General features: G+C 41.6%; 1 protein-coding gene across 1 annotated transcript in view; it reads right to left on the bottom strand.

The window, feature by feature from the left end:
- Positions 1–5,907, bottom strand: part of LOC138751192 (putative uncharacterized protein DDB_G0271982) — a gene marked incomplete at its 3' end in the record, with an annotated part of 8,924 nt that extends 3,017 nt beyond the window's left edge. Inside the window, 3 exon segments of the mRNA XM_069913239.1 lie at positions 1,294–1,367; positions 1,885–2,022; positions 5,753–5,907. Coding sequence (XP_069769340.1) covers positions 1,294–1,367; positions 1,885–2,022; positions 5,753–5,907 — 367 coding nt within the window.
- Between the last annotated feature and the right edge of the window lie 14,093 nt (positions 5,908–20,000).

Raw genomic sequence — 20,000 nt, 5'->3', positions numbered from 1 at the left:
TTTTCGACTTTTATCTTTCTATCTCTCTCTTGTACTTCCTCACATTTTCTCTCTCCCTCTAACTTACTCTCTTGATCTTTCTCTCACTCTTACTCTCCCTCTCTAGCTTACTTTCTCTAACTCTCTCTCTCTATCTATCTATCTATCTCTCATTCTTTCCTCACTATCTTTCTTTCTCTCACACACTCTCTGTCATGGTTTTGTCTTTTGTCCTCCTATCTCTATTTCTTTCTTTCTCTTTCTCTCTCTCTCTCTCTCTATCACTGTCTAACACTCTCTTACTCTTTCTTCACTCTCTCTTTCTCTCACACACACTGTCATGGTTTCGGCGTTTATCTCTATCTCTATCTTATACCTTCGATCTTTCTCTTTCTCGCTCCCCAACTTTCTTTCACTTTCTTTCTCTCTCCCCCAATTTCTCTCGCACTTACTCTCTTCGTCTCTCTCTCTCCACTTGCTCTATCTAACTGACTTTTTCTTTCACTCTCTCTCCCTCTCTCTCACTCTTACTTTCTAACTTACTCTCTCTCTCTTTCTCTCTCTCTTTCTCTCTCTCTCTCTCACTCTCTCTCGCTCACTCTCACTTTTGACTCTATATTAAGTCTCTCTTTCTCTCACACACACTCTCTGTATTTGTTTTGGTTTTTATCTCTCTATCTCTCTCCATCCCTCTCTCTTATTCTTTCTCTCTTACACTTTCTCTCTCTCCAACATACTCTCACATTCTCTCTCCCTCTTTCTCGCTAACTTACTCCTTATCTCTCTCTCTCTCTTTCTCACTCCCTCTATCTAACTGACTCTCTCTCTCTTACTATTTTTCCATCTTACTTTCTCTCTCTCTCTCTTTCTCTATCTCTCTATCTCTCTCCATCCCACTCTCTTATTCTTTCTCTCTTACTCTTTCTCTCTCTCCAACTTACTCTCACTCTTTCTCTCTCCCTCTTTCTCGCTAACTTACTCCTTATCTCTCTCTCTCTCTTTCTCACTCCCTCTATCTAACTGACTCTCTCTCTCTTATTATTTCTTTCTCTCTCTCTCTGTCTCTGTCTGTCTGTCTGTCTGTCTGTCTGTCTGTCTGTCTGTCTCTCTCTCTCTCTCTATCTCTCTCTCTCTTACTTTTGCTTCACTCTCTCTTTCTCTCACACACACTCTTTGTCTTGATTTCGGATTTTATCTCTCTATCACTCTCTTATACTCTCGACCTTTCTCTTTCTTTCTCCACAACTTTCTCTCGAAGTTACTCTTTTTCTCTCTCTCACACACACACTTGCTCTCTCTAACTGACTCTTTTACTCTCCCTGTCTCTCTCCGTCTCTTTCTCACTCTCTCTCTCTCTCACTCTCTCTCTCTCTCTCGCTCTGTCTCCCCCCCCCTCTCTCTCTCTCTCTCTCTCTCTCTCTCTCTCTCTCTCTCGCTATCTCTCACTCTTCCTTCCTCTCTCTTTATCTCGCACACACTCTGTCATGGTTTTGGCCTTTGTCTTCCTATCTCTATTTCTTTCTTTCTCTGTCTCTCTGTCTCTCTTTATCACTCTCTCACTCTCTCATATTCTTGCTTCACTCTCTCTTTCTCTCACACACACTGTCTTGGTTTCGGCTTTTATCTCTCTATCTCTATCTTATACTTTCGATCTTTCACTTTCTCCCTCCCCAACATTCTCTCACTTTTTTTTTCTCTCTCGCACTTACTCTCTTCCTCTCTCTCTCTCCACTTGCTCTATCTAACTGACTCTCTCTCTCTCTCGCTCCGTCTCTCTCACTCTTACTTTCTAACTTACTCTCTCTCTTTCTCTCTCTCTCTCTCACTCTCTTTCTTGAGTTTTTGCTTTTGTCTTCCTATCCCTCTTTCTCTCTATGTCTCTCTCTCTATCTATATCTCTCTCACTCTTTCTTCACTCTCTCTTTCTCACACACTCTCTCTGTCTTGGTTTCGATTTTTATCTCTTCCTCTTTCTCTTTTAAACTCTCTTTTTCTGTTTCTCTCTCTCTAACTTTCTCTCTCTCTTTCTCTCTCTCTTTCTCTCTAACTTACTCCCTCTCTCACTCGTGCTCACTAACTTACTCTCTCACTCTCTCTCTTCTCACTCTCTCTCTCCCATTCTCTCTCTCTCTCTCTCTCTCTCTCTCTCTCTTACTCCTCCTTCACTCACTCTTTCTCTCACACACACGATCTGTCTTGGTTTCATCTTTTATCTCTCTATCTCTCTCTTATACTTTCTCTATTTCTCTTTCTCTCTCTCCCTCTTTCTCGCTCTTACTCTCTTTCTCTCTATCTATTACTCCCTCTGTCTAACTGACTCTCTCTGTCTCTCTCACTCTCTCTTACACTTTCTATACTCTCTCGTTCTCGCACACACACTCTCTGTTTTTTTCGACTTTTATCTTTCTATCTCTCTCTTGTACTTCCTCACATTTCTCTCTCTCCCTCTAACTTACTCTCTTGATCTTTCTCTCACTCTTACTCTCCCTCTCTAGCTTACTTTCTCTAACTCTCTCTCTCTATCTATCTATCTATCTCTCATTCTTTCCTCACTATCTTTCTTTCTCTCACACACTCTCTGTCATGGTTTTGTCTTTTGTCCTCCTATCTCTATTTATTTCTTTCTCTTTCTCTCTCTCTCTCTCTCTATCACTGTCTAACTCTCTCTTACTCTTGCTTCACTCTCTCTTTCTCTCACACACACTGTCATGGTTTCGGCGTTTATCTCTATCTCTATCTTATACCTTCGATCTTTCTCTTTCTCGCTCCCCAACTTTCTTTCACTTTCTTTCTCTCTCCCCCAATTTCTCTCGCACTTACTCTCTTCGTCTCTCTCTCTCCACTTGCTCTATCTAACTGACTTTTTCTTTCACTCTCTCTCCCTCTCTCTCACTCTTACTTTCTAACTTACTCTCTCTCTCTTTCTCTCTCTCTTTCTCTCTCTCTCTCTCACTCTCTCTCGCTCACTCTCACTTTTGACTCTATATTAACTCTCTCTTTCTCTCACACACACTCTCTGTATTTGTTTCGGTTTTTATCTCTCTATCTCTCTCCATCCCTCTCTCTTATTCTTTCTCTCTTACTCTTTCTCTCTCTCCAACATACTCTCACATTCTCTCTCCCTCTTTCTCGCTAACTTACTCCTTATCTCTCTCTCTCTCTTTCTCACTCCCTCTATCTAACTGACTCTCTCTCTCTTACTATTTTTCCATCTTACTTTCTCTCTCTCTCTCTCTTTCTCTATCTCTCTCTCTCTCTCTCTCTCTCTCTCTTACTTTTGCTTCTCTCTCTCTTTCTCTCACACACACTCTTTGTCTTGATTTTGGATTTTATCTCTCTATCACTCTCTTATAATCTCGACCTTTCTCTTTCTTTCTCCACAACTTTCTCTGGAAGTTACTCTTTTTCACTCTCTCTCTCACAACTTGCTCTCTCAAACTGACTCTTTCACTCTCTCTGTCTCTCTCCGTCTCTCTCTCTCTCTCTCTCTCTCTCTCTCTCTCTCTCTCTCTCTATCTATCTATCTCTCACTCTTTCTTTCTCTCTCTTTATCTCGCACACTCTCTGTCATGGTTTTGGCTTTTGCCTTCCTATCTCTATTTCTTTCTTTCTCTGTCTCTCTCTCTCTATCACTCTCTCACTCTCTCTTACTCTTGCTTCACTCTCCCTTTCTCTCACACAAACTGTCTTGGTTTCACCTTTTATCTCTCTATCTCTATCTTATACTTTCGATTTTTCTCCTTCTCCCTCCCCAACTTTCTCTCAATTTCTTTCTCTCTCTCGCACTTACTCTCTACCTCTCTCTCTCCTCTTGCTCTATATAACTGACTCTCGCTCTCTCTCCCTCCCTCTCTCTCACTCTTACTTTCTAACTTACTCTCTCTCTTTCTCTCTCTCTCACTCTCTTTCTTGACTTTCGGCTTTTGTCTTCCTATCTCTCTTTCTCTCTTTCTATGTCTCTCTCTCTATCTATCTCTCTCTCACTCTTTCTTAACTCTCTCTTTCTCACACACTCTCTCTGTCTTGGTTTCAATTTTTAGCTCTTCCTCTCTCTCTTTTAAACGCTCTTTTTCTGTTTCTCTCTCTCTAACTTACTCTCTCTCTCTCTTTCTCTCTCTCTTTCTCTCAAACTTACTCCCTCTCCCTCTCTCACTCGTGCTCACTAACTTACTCTCTCACTCTCTCTCTCACTCTCTCTCTCATTCTCTCTCTCTCTCTCTCTCTCTCTCTCTCCCCCCCTCTCTCTCTCTCTCTCTCTCTCTCTATCTATCTAACTCTGACTCTTTCTTCATTCTCTCTTTCTCTCACACACTCTCTTTCATAGTTTCGGCTTTTGTCTTCCTATCTCTCTTTCTCTCACACACTCTCTGTCCCTCTCTTTCTCTCTCTCTCTCACTCTTTCTTCTCTCCCTCTTTAACTCACACACTCTCTGTCATGGTTTTGGCTTTTGTCTTCCTATCTCTGTTTCTTTCTTTCTCTGTCTCACTCTCTCTATCACTCTCTCACTCTCTCTTACTCTTGTTTCACTCTCTCTTTCTCTCACACACACTGCCTTGGTTTCGGCGTTTATCTCTCTATCTCTATCTTATACCTTCGATCTTTCTCTTTCTCTCTCCCCAACTTTCTCTCACTTTCTTTCTCTCTCTCCCAATTTCTCTCGCACTTACTCTCTTCCTCTCTCTCTCCACTTGCTCTATCTAACTGACTTTTTTTCTCTCTTTCTCTCTCTCTCTTACTCTCTCTCTCACTCTCTCTTTTGACTCTATATTAACTCTCTCTTTCTCTCACACACACTCTCTGTATTTGTTTCGGTTTTTATCTCTCTATCTCTCTCCATCCCACTCTCTTATTCTTTCTCTCTTACTCATTCTCTCTCTCCAACTTACTCTCACTCTTTCTCTCTCCCTCTTTCTCGCTAACTTACTCCCTATCTCTCTCTCTCTCTCTATCTCACTCCCTCTATCTAACTGACTCTCTCTCTCTTACTATTTCTTTCTCTCTCTCTCTGTCTCTGTCTGTTCATTGATATCGAGAAGGCTTTGTGCCAATTCAACTTTTTTCCCATTCTTTCCATGCTTTCCATTCTTCCCATTTCCATTACTATTGACCTTTCTCTTAGGTAACATTGGTGCAAATCGCCCATTTTCTCGTAAATCTGGCAATCGATTAGCAAAGTTAATGCTTCATGATAATTTTCAAAAAACTGAGATTGTAAATTCCCATAAAAACTTTCAATACTGCCAGATTACGGAAAGCATATTTATATCCATTTCACCACAGTACTTTTTTAGCTGAATTAAATTCCAGCACCTCGTAATAATTTCTTGATGCAAATCTGCATTACAAGGAGAACCCTATTATTTTGAACCATCTTTGGAGCTTCATTTTGTCTGTGTCTTCTGCACCACCATTCGCAGTATAATTTCTCTGTCCTGATATTTCAAGCAATGAATCAAAACTGCTCATGGTGTTTGCACTGGAAATGATTTCTTCCTTAATGTTCTGTGTGTCTGATCTAACTCCAGGTCATCTAGAATATATTCCTTGCCCAACACTTCTGGGATCCATTTCTTCAAATACTTTAATGGATCTGAAACTTCTATAGCTTCCAGAATACCTACTATTTTGACATTATTTCTTTGACAGTGATTTTCTAATGAATTAATATGCTCGCTCCACTTGATTCTTGCATTTAAAAAAGAGCCTCTACAATCTTTTTGGAATAATCTTTTACATCTACTTACATCACATTTAACTACAGTAATATCTTACTTCAAAAACTTTATTTCTTCACACATAATGTTCATTTTAGTTTGCATTTCCAGAAACCCTTGAGTCATCTGAGTAGACATCTGCATTGACATATTTACCATTTGCTGAGCAATCCCTTCCAGAATTGTAAACACAGAATAAATTCCAGATTCCATCACCTACCTTTGAGTCCTACCTTATTTAGTCTCAGTACACAATTCTTTAAATTCTAATAAAGTTGATCTCTCATTGATCCTCTTCGAGTGCAGCTGTTGGTCTGGACACCCGAAAACAGCACACTGAATTCATCAGCCTACCGTCACTTGGGTTCCCCCACAGCCCACACCTTTTCTAGTACTTCATGGACCCGTGATGCACCACATATGCCTGATAAAGGCACCGACCACGCAGGTGCGTCTTCCCACACTACACTACGCACCCCTGGACCACCAGGCAACATTGCGGGCTCACAGGCCTGTCCTCATTTGGCTGGCCTTCCCACACGCCCGTGCTCATGAGCATGTGAGTCAGGGCCTGCCAAGCACGTCGATGAGCCGGCGCCATCTTGCAAATTTGCAAGTAGCACCAGCGTACTACCTGACTGGACAGGAGTCCTTTGAGGCTTGGGGGTTCCAGTCGACGACTCCATGGCTTCAACTTGGTAGATAGGCCTCAATTCTTCCACACTTTTGTAAGGTAATTCCGTTTGCAGCTGAGGTTTTAATTTTTTCACATTTGCAGCCAATTCAATCCTCCACTATTCCAAAGTTTGTAAACAGTATTTTAACTACTTTTACAACTTTTAAAATCGGGTATTCAATATTCTTACAGGGGAAGGGTGGACCCCCACACATCTACCCTCTACACCATCTTGCCAAGCTTCGTCTTTCAACTAGTTTCTATGCAAAAAATATATATACGCCGCATACACATGTAAACAACTAATGAAATGTAAACAAACTGACTGTGCAAACCAAAGAGAAAGAAATGCAAAATTAAGTGTTCTCAAATGAATGAAGGTTGAGATTTTTCTTACAGAGTGTGAAGATGCAATAGTCATTGCTGTTTCCGGGTAGGGTGGTGCAAGTCTGGTGACACCTATTCTAATAGAGCAGAGAGAAGAGAGCATGTGCTGGGCTCTTCATGGCCGCTCTGATCCAGCAGCAAATCATGTAGATGTCTTAATAGTGCAGAGGGTAATGCCTATGATGTTGTTGATTGTCCATACGATCTTTTCCAAGGCAGCATGATCAGGGTTATCGGTGTCATCAAACACAGATGCAGCCGTTCGGCACAATTTCATCCACGCTGCTGGAGAAACTTGCCACGATTTCCGATGTCATACGAAATCTTGGATAAATCCTGAGCTCATTAAGGTGACGAAATTCTTTCTTGCCGATACTATTGGTGGTGCTATGTCCGGGAAAGACTCTGACAAAGTGATTCAGATTGACTTAGCTTTTCGCACATTTTTCCACATCTGAGCTGACAATAATCACTGGATGATACACCTCTAGTTTTTGCATCATGGTGTCAACAATCGCCTCCTGGGTTTGGGTGATACTGAGAGCGAAGATGTTGCAGCTTTACAGTTCAGCCAATGTTTCCAACTGCCTCATGCATGCTGACTCATCGTCCATTTTATCTAATCCACTGCTCTAGTATCGCCTGCGAATTAATAGATGGTGTTGGTGTCACTGAGTCATATGTGTACAGGAAATAAATTAATGGGCGAATAACTTAACCCATTTGCCTGTACTGATGGAGATTGGGAGGAGATGTTCCACGCATCATTAAGGATTATATTGTGGAGGAGTGTAAATGCAACATCCAGTCACTCCGTGGTGTGGAGTCCCAGGGTTTGGAGTTTAATGTCACAGTGAGGGTATGAGGGTGTTTAAATCCAAACTCTTGTCAGAAAAGTTCATCCTGGCGTGCAGGGCTACTGTCCAATTGTTCATATGTGTATATTAGAGCCGGTTGTATCTCACATCCATAACCCTGCAGCCACTGTAGGCTCACTGGAAAGTATCCTTGTCGCCATTCAGTCAGAAGTTGATATGCTTCAACATCAATCTTTCCCCTTAAATGTGAGCCCCAGTGGTCGGTAGTAACTGACTCAGCTTTTCACACTTCTTGATCAGAGATATTATTAATGACATTGTGAAACAGTTGGATACCACGCCCTGCCGGAGTAAATGTTCAAGATGAATAAATAAATGAGTTGCAGTTTTCATTCTGACCTTGGTTAGATTTTTGCATTCAAAATTTTAATTTAATCAGGTTATAAGGAGAATATATATGTAATAGTATTAAGGTCCTTTACAATAACAAGAGCTTTAAATTAGCTTCCAAATATTAAGTTTTGCTGCAGATGTTCGAAGGTCTTAACAATGACTGTTTGCTTACTATGTAAATGTCAAAGCTGAAAGCACGACCTTTCTTTCAGAGAGCAGTACCAACAGCTTCAATCCTTTGTTCACCATGTGACTTTTCATTCACATCACCTCGACCTTCTGCATTATAATAAATAGTGTCCTTGTCTGCTCAACCTTCACAATATTTCATTTTCCCCAATCTAGGTCATGTCTTCGGAAGTCATCCTTGTTCTCCCTCGAGCTGGAAACATCACTCCCAAAGCGGACTTCTATGTTGCGAATAACCGTAACTGATGTCGTGTTTAGGTTCAACATGACCTGATCAATCCCATGTTTATACAGTGACTGAATTCAAAACATTTTGACATCTCGCCATAATGCGACTTTCCAGACACCAAGTACCTGCTATCTACGACCGTTCTGGACTGGGAGCATCGAGTTACCCACCATTAACTGTGCAGTTCCTGTCGACAGTGACTCAGGCATTTTATTTCTATTTGCGTTATGTTGCCTGAAGAGATTCGTCGCCACTTTGCCACTACACTAGATCCCATCACAACCTGATTCTCCTTATGCACTGGATGTCAGTATCAGTGGCCCGGTTTTACAGTGGCCCGCTTGGCTACGGGAAAAGGCAGAAGACAGCGGAGGAATAGTCATTTTTTAACCCAATAATTACTCTTCTCCATTAACGGGTAAAGACCAGCAACGACCTGAGAAGATTAAAGGAATGAGAATGAGTGAACATGGCACGAAGTTCTGATATTGCTTCGAGTTCAAACACAAACCGAGGTGTGGCTTAATGGGGAGGAAAATGGGCATCACGGACTCGTTGGGTCGAATATGAAAATAGGGGAAAGTCATGTGACATACGCACTCGCCCAATTATCTGTCTTTGTTTTAGTCAATACCAACATCACAGAGAGTGAGTTCAATGTAACAGGCAGTTCAAATCGTCATACGTTGTTGTGGAAAGAAATTATCTGAAGAAATATTTTTTCAAACGGATCAAACGACATGAATCAAAATGGATCTTTCCCTGTCGTCCTTGAAACGATAATGAACCATCAGGAAAGTGAGTTTCTCGACCTATCAGTCGAAGTGTTAAATAGATTATTCAGTTACATAATATGTAAAAATAATTCCAACATGTTTGTACAGCGACTTGCGCCTACTGAGAGTGAAAATAATCATCATGGTTCGCATTGGGGTATAAAAGTTGGTGAACCAGTACACGCTGGGACTTTTTGTAAAACTGGTTCTTGCTTCATGCAGAAAATGGGATATCCAGCAATTTATGAAATAGTCCGAATATATTATCCTGTATCATGCTGAAGAAGATTGAAAAGAGGGTTGGTGCCAGAACACAGCCTTGCTTCACGCCATTGTTAATGGAGAAGGGTTCAGAGAGCTCATTGCTGTATCTGACCCGACCTTGTTGGTTTTCGTGCAGTTGGATAATCATGTTGAGGAACTTTGGGGGACATCCGATGCGCTCTAGTATTTGCCAAAGCCCTTTCCTGCTCACGGTGTCGAAGGCTTTGGTGAGGTCAACAAAGGTGATGTAGAGTCCTTTGTTTTGTTCTCTGCATTTTTATTGGAGCTGTCTGATGGCAAAGACCATGTCAGTAGTTCCTCTGTTTGCGCGAAAGCCGCACTGTGATTCTGGGAGAATATTCTCGGCGACACTAGGTATTATTCTATTTAGTAGAATCCTAGCGAAGATTTTGCCTGCAATGGAGAGCAACGTGATTCCCCTGTAGTTTGAGCAGTCTGATTTCTCGCCTTTGTTTTTGTACAGGGTGATGATGGTGGCATCACGAAGATCCTGAGGCAGTTTACCTTGGTCCCAACAAAGCTTGAAAAACTCATGCAGTTTGGCATGCAGAGTTTTTCCGCCAGCCTTCCAGACTTCTGGGGGGATTCCATCCATACCTGCTGCTTTGCCACTTTTCAGTTGTTCGATTGCCTTATATGTCTCATCCAGGGTGGGAACCTCATCCAGCTCTAGCCTTAGGGGCTGTTGAGGGAGCTGGAGCAGGGCGGAATCTTGGACTGAGCGGTTGGCACTTAAAAGAGATTGGAAGTGTTCTGACCATCGGTTGAGGATGGAGATCTTGTCGCTGAGGAGGACTTTGCCGTCTGAGCTGCGCAGCGGGCTTTGGACTTGGGGTGAGGGGCCGTACACAGCCTTTAGAGCCCCGTAGAAACCCCTGAAGTCGCCAATGTCCGCGCTGAGCTGGGTTCATTTGGCGAGGCTAGTCCACCACTCATTTTGGATCTCCCGGAGTTTGCGCTGAAGATGGCTGCATGCGCGACGGAACCAAGCCATGAAAGACCCCAACAATGAAGACGCTGTTTACATCCGGTACCGCACGGATGGCAGTCTCTTCAATCTGAGGTGCCTGCAAGCTCACACCAAGACACAAGAGAAACTTGTCCGTGAACTACTCTTTGCAGACGATGCCACTTTAGTTGCCCATTCAGAGCCAGCTCTTCAGCGCTTGACGTCCTGCTTTGCGGAAACTGCCAAAATGTTTGGCCTGGAAGTGAGCTTGATGAAAACTGAGGTCCTCCATCAGCCAGCTCCCAACCATGATTACCAGCCCCCCCACATCTCCATCGGGCACACAAAACTCAAAACGGTCAACCAGTTTACCTATCTCGGCTGCACCCTTTCATCAGATGCAAGGATCGACAATGAGATAGACAACAGACTCGCCAAGGCAAATAGCGCCTTTGGAAGACTACACAAAAGAGTCTGGAAAAACAACCAACTGAAAAACCTCACAAAGATAAGCGTATACAGAGCCGTTGTCATACCCACACTCCTGTTCGGCTCCGAATCATGGGTCCTCTACCGGCACCACCTACGGCTCCTAGAACGCTTCCACCAGCGTTGTCTCCGCTCCATCCTCAACATCCATTGGAGCGCTTACATCCCTGCCACATTGACCACCGCCAGTGGGCTGATATCGCCTCAAACCGTGCATCTTGGCGCCTCACAGTTTGGCGGGCAGCAACCTCCTTTGAAGAAGACCGCAGAGCCTACCTCACTGACAAAAGGCAAAGGAGGAAAAACCCAGCACCCATCCCCAACCAACCAATTTTCCCCTGCACCGCTGCAATCGTGTCTGCCTGTCCCGCATCGGACTTGTCAGCCACAAACGAGTCTGCAGCTGACGTGGACTTTTTACCCCCTCCATAAATCTTCGTCCGCGAAGCCAAGTCAAAGAAAGATTATCCTGTACTGGCAGCGGTCGGCATTCTGCATAAGGGGCGAAATTTTGGCATTAGTGTGGCTACTGATTTTTAATATGCTCGATGCTATGTTGACATTAGTTTGTTTTGTTTTGTTTATTATACCTTCAACAAATTTTATTTTAATATTTTATGTGGGAAAAATTGCAATTAAAATCTGCTGCATTGGATGCTTTGCCAAATTTCCGCACTGACCATCCCGGAGCCCGGGCGTTTGGGGTTGACCAGCTAAGGCCGAGAATCTGCTGGAATTTCTTTGTGCCCTGAATCTCAGTTCTCGGCTGTGACAGTCCCAGACAATCACATCCATGATATAGTGGCAGTCAATGAAAAGAGCAGATGAAACTCCTGGATATTGATGACAGGACCCGATCATATTCCCACCTTTGTCATTCTCACGATTTAAACGAGGTTCCTCTTTGCTGTTTCCCAGAAAATATCGTCCACAACATCGTATCCGCAGATCTCATGTCACAGCGATGTCCCGGTCATTTATGTTCATGATTAAAATCAATTAATTATCATCTCTGTCAAAATAAACCAACTACGTTTGGTCAGGAAGACACAGTTAACAGTAGTTGGCGCCATCCTGTTCCAACACCAGTGACTGTGGCCATGGTTTGGTACCCGCGATGTATTTAAGGGGTTTGTACCGTCACCTCCAGCTTCTCCCATTTTCACTCACCATTCTAAATATACCAGCGATGGATGTACATTAGATGTAATTGGGCGGCCCGTCCCGTGGGGAAAAAGGTCCTATTTCCAGAATATATGCAGTGGGTCTCCATTTAAATGTAAAATTATTTGTATTTTCACCACTAGTTGAATTGCCGCCTATCTCCCCTGGTTAACATGATCCGAGGGTAGCTTTGTTTGGACATTTCTCGTCCCAGTACATTGTGGTGTTCCTCAAGTAGGGACTTTGATTAACATAAGCAGGTCAATATTGACCTGTCGAAGGACTCATTTTGCTTCCATGTGTTCCCACACTAATTGTACTGTCGTGTAAGCAGTCCCTGAGGCCACAGATGTCGCTGTCTTCTCTTTGTGCCCCACCACGTTAATTGCCCCGTTAATGGGCCGTTTATTCCCATATCGCCGTTTCCCATCTCACTAACTGATAGCTGATTATGTTAAACTTTTAAAAAAATCTTTATTTAAAAGATTTTTGAACAGCACACAATCAAATATCAAATAAAAAAAGTATATATATATAAACAAAAAAAAGCGTCACCATCCTCCCAACTCTTCAGCCAGATCCCTTAAGGGGAGCCTAATATAAAAACAAGAAAATATAAACAATATTTCGCAATATTTCCAAATTCATATCCTCCAAATAAGAAGACCACACTTTAACAAAAAACGAATAATTATCATGCAAGTTACATGCAATTTTTTCCATAATAATACAAGCTGAAAATTCATTATGCCAATGTTCTATGTTGATCTCCACGTTATCTTTCCAAGTACTAGATACACACTATCCTGCTTTAGACATCATTAAACGAACAAATGCATTCTGAAATTTATCCAACCTCAATCCCTTCAAAGAGACCACAGAGCCCAACCAAAAAATCGATTGGTCCAATGGTAATTTAAATGTAAACAATTTCTCCAGAACTAACCTAATTCATTCCCAAAATGGTTGTGCTTTAACACACGACCAAACGGCATGTAAAAAAAGTTCCAATTCATGATCAACATCTAAAACAATAGTCAGAATTACTAAACCCATATTTTCTATCAGCTTCACTGACATGAAAAAATATAATTAACCATTCAATATCTTGAATGGTTACAATTTAGTTGCACTTTCATGACACATAATTTCACAATTCTCTGGAGAGATAATACGTTAAATCACTTTCCCATTTAACCCCTGATTTCTCCCATTCAGGTTTCTTCATACTTTCCTGTAACAATTGATACATATCCAAAATATAACGTTTCATTGGTATAGAGTAAATCAAAGATTCAAATTTCGTCAACATATATAAATTCATGGAGGTGAAGTTAATGTTTTGATCATATACATTGTGCAATAATACGACCATTTGAAATGCGTACACCATACACACCAAGTGCAATTATTTAAATATAATTACACATCACTCATATTAAATGTTAATGCAATTATATCCTCCTGATATTTCTTCTCCTTTGGCTGTGTCGGGGCGACTGTGTGCAGGTGGTCCCACAGTCGGGACAAGCCTGCCTCAAGGAAATCGTTCACAGTGTTTATGGCGGCCTGGAATTCCCCCGGAATCACTAATGGTGCGCCATACACCGTTCTGGCTGCAGAAACAGAAGGAGCTTTAGGAGCGGCCCCGTTCCCCACGAGGACCCACGGGAGCTGGTCCACCCATTTCTGGCCATTGAGTCTGGCCATGACAGCTGCTTTAAGGTGTCAATGGAATCGTTCCACCAAACCTGAGGGTGGTAAGATATAGTTTGGTGGAGCTGAGTACCCAGATGCCTGAGGTAAATTGGGAGTCCCTCTCTGAGGTTAAATGATCTGGAACCCCGAACGTAGCCAGCCCGTTTAACAGGAAGGACCTGGCGCAAGTTCCTGTGGTGGCCTCTCAGAACGGGTTGAGCTTTCTACTAGGTTCAGTAGGTAGCGTGCGCCTCTGGATGTTTATAGGGACCTATTACATCCACGTGGACTGGCTGAAATGGCGTCTTGACGGGTTAAATTACCGTGGGGGAGGATTTAGTGTGGGTATGAGTTTTTGAGATCTGTCATTGTATACAACTCCTGGCCTACTGGCATGCATCTTTGCAGAGGCCATACTAGATGAATATTCTAGCAACCATTTTGATGGTGCGTTTCGAAGGCGGGGTGTGAATTGCCTTGAAAATGCGCCTCCTGCAACTAGTGGAAATGATGGGACAATGCTCACCTGTAGACGAGTCGCAAAGGACAGTCTGTCCCCAACAGCCAAGTGCAGAGCAAATGTGATAGACAACTTTTCTTTTGTAATAGTAGAAAAGTTTATTTGATGAACATTTACTTTTTTTGAAAATTAGAAAACTGGATGGTCAATTTCATTATGTTTTTGCAATAAAGTTAAATCTGCTGCTCCCTCACTCGCACACACTGCTATAGAAAAGGACCAACTGATTGTTCTGGATCTTTAATATCGAGGAATCTTTGTGTCAAATCTTTTTTTCCCATTCTTTCTGAATTTCCATTCTTCCCATTTCTATACCATTGTCCCTTTTCCTAGATGACAATGATAACGATCGCCCATTCCCTCATAAATTTGGCAATGAATTAGCAAACATTAATGCATCATGGTCATTTTCAGAAGATGGAGATTGAAAATTCCCATAAAAAATCATTCAATACTGCCAGATAATGAAAAGCAAATGTATATATATCCCTAATGTCACAGTACTTCTTTACCCAAATTAAATTCCAGGCATCTTCTAATAATTTCTTTACTCAAATCTGTATAAAAACACCCTGTTATTTTGAACCATCATTGCAGCCTGATTTTGTCATGCTTTCTGCACCGCCAATGTATCATTTCTCTATCTTGATATTTCAAAAAATGAACCAAGACTGCTTGTGGCAATTGTCCTGGTAATGAATTCTTCCTTAATGTTCTATGCCCTGGATGTAATTCCAAATCATCCATAAAACTTCTCTGCCCAACAATTGGTATCCATTTCTTTTAAAAAAAATTACCGGATCTGAACCTTCCATATCTTATGGAAGACCTATATCTTAACATTATTTCTATGATTTTGGTTTTCTATTGAATCAATCATCTTCAATAATTCCTTCTTCTGCATCCCCCAATCTACAATGAAATCTTCCACTTTTTCCATTTTTCTCTATTACGTTCCACTTGATTCTTACATTCAAGAAAAGCTTCCTCAATCTTTATAAAGTTGTGTTGTCCAGTATCCACTGATCATATACATCAAGTAACATCATTCTTAACTACATTAATATCTTGCTTCATAAAAGTTATTTCTTCACACATAACGTTCATTTTACATTTCATTTCCGAAAATCCTTTAGTCATCCGATTTGTCATCTGCATTGACATATTTGATATATGTTCCATTTGCTGTACAATCCCTTCCAAAATTGTAAACAGATAATCCACTCCAGGATCCATCACTAACCTTTGAGTCCTACCTTCTTTAGTCTCAGTCCCCAGTTTTTAAAATTCTGGTAAAGGTGAGATCTCTTCTTCCTCCAAAACCGTGCGTCCTCTTATGGTGTGACTGTGGGTCTGAACACCCGACGACAGTGTTTGGACTTCGTCAGCCCGCCGTCACTCGGACACCCCCACATCCCAAACCTTCTCCAAAGTTTTGCAGACTCACGACACACCGTGCATGCCTGGCAAGGCCACTGAAAGCGCAGCTGTGTCTCCACGTTTCACTCTGCATCTCCGGCACACCAGGCAATGCAGCAGGCTAGTGGTTCTATCCTCACTGGGTCGGCCCACCCATGCGCATGGGATCACGTCTGCGCAAGTAAAAACTGGCCGAACTCAACATTTGGCCAGCGCCATCTTGCAATAATACTCTGCTATTTAAAAAAAACCTCTCACTTCATTGGAAATAGGAAACTCAGAAATTGCATCACTTTTGCTTGAAAAGGTTAAACTTTGCCATGACCAACTACATGACCCAAGAATGCCACAGTGGAATTTCCATTCACTCTTCACAATGTTAACAATTTGTCCAATACCTTCAATTGTTCTTCGAATGTGATTTTATTTGTGTCCAAGTCCTCAATATAAGCATGTGTAGGCCAAAACCCTTTGATTACCTTTGAAATCCTTTGAAATGTTGCAGGGGGATTTATCATACCAAAGGTAACACATAAACCTGGTGGAGTAACAAATCCTGTAATATTCCTTCCTCTCTGTTAAAGGCACACACTAGTAACCCTCCAACAAATCCCACTTAGTAAGAAATATAGCTTTGCCAATTTTATCAATACAGTCATCTATTCCTGGAATAGGATAAACATTTGTTTTAGTTACTGAATTAAACTTGCTATAATGTGTACAGAACCTAACAGTTCCATCTGGTTTTGGTACCAGAATACAAGAAATACTCCAATTTATGTTTAAAGGTTTAATAATATAATTTCTCAACATATGTTCCACCCCCTGATCCATGATTTTACTTTTCTGAATGTTTATTCTCTATGGGCGTTATTTAATGGGACTTGATTATCAAACATCCACATGGTGATAAATCACTGATGTCCTTTTTGGAAAGGAAGTAAACAGATCTGTGTATTTTAAAATTAATTCCTTGAACTGTATTTGTTCTTGTGACTTAAGTTGACCTAACCTTACCTCCAAAATTTCGAAAATTACTGAGTTAGACAGTCACACAGGAAACGTGGTTTCTTTAAGGTTCCCCTAACAAGATATTGTTTCCATAACTTCATGATCCTTAACTTCCTCTACACTCTCAACAGCTAACATCTTTGATAAAGATTATTCACCATTACCATTATCTTTTGAAAAGGCTTTCAACATGTGAAAAACCTGTGTATTATTCCTTCTATCGGTGTTGATATCACAGTCTAACTTACACAGGATTTTCATGTGTTTGAAACAAAATTAAAAAACATTATTTTCTTAAAATACCTCACTTGAGTTTTCATGTCAAATAAATGCTTCATTTTACCCTGAGACATTTCAAAATCACTTGATCCAAAGTCCACACTTTTTGTAGCCTATCCTCAAATTTAGATACATAATCCGGCAAGTCCAACTGCACATGCTCATTAACCCATTATTCTTTCATAAACATCAAAAGCCCTCTAATCTGATGTCCAAATACAATTTCAGAAAGGCTGAAACCTAATGACCCCTGCAGAGCCTCCCTTGATGCAAATAACGATAAATGATTCCTTCATCACATTCTTTTCCATTCTCCAGACAATAAATTCGCATCATATTTTTAAGAGTAGAATGAAATCTTTCCAAAGATCCCTGAGTTACAGGAAGGTACACAGATGAAGTGATCTGTTTTATTCCCCACTCATAAATTAACTGTCGAACCAACCCATACATAAAATTAGAACTCTAATCACTATGAATTACTTCAGGTATTCCGAAAACTGTGCAAAATCCTTCCAGAGCCTTTATCGACATTTTGGCTGTAATATTCATTAATGGTATAGCTGTTGGAAATCTTGACACTGTACATATAATTGCTAACGAGTACTGATTTCCAGACATAGTTTTCTGCAAGGGACCTTCTTTCTTTGGCTTGGCTTCACGGACAAAGATTTATGGAGGGGGTAAATGTCCACGTCAGCTGCAGGCTCGTTTATGGCTGACAAGTCCGATGCGGGACAGGCAGACACGGTTGCAGCGGTTGCAGGGGAAAATTGGTTGGTTGGGGTTGGGTGTTGGGTTTTTCCTCCTTTGCCTTTTGTTAGTGAGGTGGGCTCTGCGGTCTTCTTCAAAGGCGGTTGCTGCCCGCCAAACTGTGAGGCGCCAAGATGCACGGTTTGAAGCGATATCAGCCCACTGGCAGTGGTCAATGTGGCAGGCACCAAGAGATTTCTTTCGGCAGTCCTTGTACCTTTTCTGTGGTGCACCTCTGTCACAGTGGCCAGTGGAGAGCTGGCCATATAACACGATCTTGGGAATGCGATGGTCCTCCATTCTGGAGACGTGACCCACCCAGCGCAGCTGGATCTTCAGCAGCGTGGACTCGATGCTGTCGACCTCTGCCATGTCAAGTACTTCGACGTTAGGGATGAAAGCGCTCCAATAAATGTTGAGGATGGAGCGGAGACAATGCTGGTGGAAGCATTCTAGGAGCCATAGGTGATGCCGGTAGAGGACCTATGATTCGGAGCCAAACAGGAGTGTGGGTATAACAACGGCTCTATATACGCTTATCTTTGTGAGGTTTTTCAGTTGGTTGTTTTTCCAGACTCTTTTGTGTAGTCTTCCAAAGGCGCTATTTGCCTTGGTGAGTCTGTTGTCTATCTCGTTGTCGATCCTTGCATCTGATGAAATGGTGCAGCTGAGATAGGTAAACTGGTTGACCGTTTTGAGTTTTGTGTGCCCGATGGAGATGTGGGGGGGCTGGTAGTCATGGTGGGGAGCTGGCTGATGGAGGACAGTTTTCTTCAGGCTGACTTCCAGGCCAAACGTTTTGGCAGTTTCCGCAAAACAGGACGTCAAGCGCTGAAGAGCTGGCTCTGAATGGGCAACTAAAGCGGCATCGTCTGCAAAGAGTAGTTCACGGACACGTTTCTCTTGTGTCTTGGTGTGAGCTTGCAGGCGCCTCAGATTGAAGAGACTGCCATCCGTGCGGTACCGGATCTAAACAGCGTCTTCATTGTTGAGGTCTTTCATGGCTTGGTTCAGCATCCTACACAACGTATTGAAAGGTTCCCCAACAACAGGGATAGGTTGTTAAAGAGCCACTGGAGGACCCTGGTTAGGTTTCCTCACAAACTGACAAAGATGACATGTCCTCAGCCAATTTATAATATCCTTTCTCAAACCAGGCTAGAAATATAGTTTCAAAATCTTATTAATGGTTTTCTTTACATCAGGATGACCTCCTGAAGGTTGGATAAACTTAACATTTTATTCCTGTAATATTTTGGAACAGCAACATGATAAATGACCCACCCCCGTCCCCACTCTTCATTAGCAGGAATATCAAGATGTCTCCATTTCCTCATTAACAATTCACCTTTTTAAGTAATAATCACAAGCCAGTTCTTTAATCTCCTGTTCAGTTACTGCTTTGTCTGCTAAGTCAACAAGACTTGTATCTGCTCTCTGCTGCTGAATTAACTCTGTCCTTGACAAAGAGAAATCCTTACTCTTACAATTACACTGCTCTTTGAAATTATTTCTGAAGCGCCTGGCAAATCTCTGTCAACTGGATCTTCATATGGCAATCATTTCTTGGACATGGGCCTTGTCACATGCAGGATATATCTCACAATTCACTTCCATCTCATCTCTCCCAGGCCAATTTATTAACCTCAATATTGAACAATATTCTGCCAAATCAATTCCCTAATTTAAATGAAACCCCCTGCATGGGTAACTTTGAAATAAATCATGCCACAACAGATTCATTAATTAACTCTTAATTTAGCACTATATTGTGAAGTGCTATCAGCTCCATCTCATATCCTGTACCTTTAATTAATAATGTTTACCCTGTGTGTTCGTTGATTAAGAGATAAAATTCCTTGTATGAACAATTATTGTGCAGTACCTGTATCCCTAAGAATTTTAACTGGAACGTGATTATTTCTCCTTTACTGAAACAAATCCCTCTGAAACAAAATGTTTGAAAACATCCACGACACTATTATCAGGTTTAGAACATCTGCTCTGTCTTAATTCAACAGTTTGAAAACATGCTTCTGTTAAAACCTTCTTTTCTCTTTTGTTTTTTTTCAACGCTAGCAATTCGCAATAACATGACCAGTTTCCATACAAAAATGAAATAAAAATCCAGAGGTTTTGCCCTTTCCAACCTTCATTTCAACTTTTCTCAACACTCTCTCTAGATGTAATTTCAGGTTTACTATCCTGCTCCATATTAATCCTCTGAACAGGCCTATTAAACTGATCCACATTAACGTTCTGAAAATGCCT

This window comes from Narcine bancroftii, unplaced genomic scaffold (genome assembly GCF_036971445.1).
Source record: "Narcine bancroftii isolate sNarBan1 unplaced genomic scaffold, sNarBan1.hap1 Scaffold_807, whole genome shotgun sequence".
Lineage (NCBI taxonomy): Eukaryota > Metazoa > Chordata > Chondrichthyes > Torpediniformes > Narcinidae > Narcine > Narcine bancroftii.
Note: the sequence above shows the minus strand (reverse complement) of the source record. Positions and strands in the feature narration are given on the sequence as shown.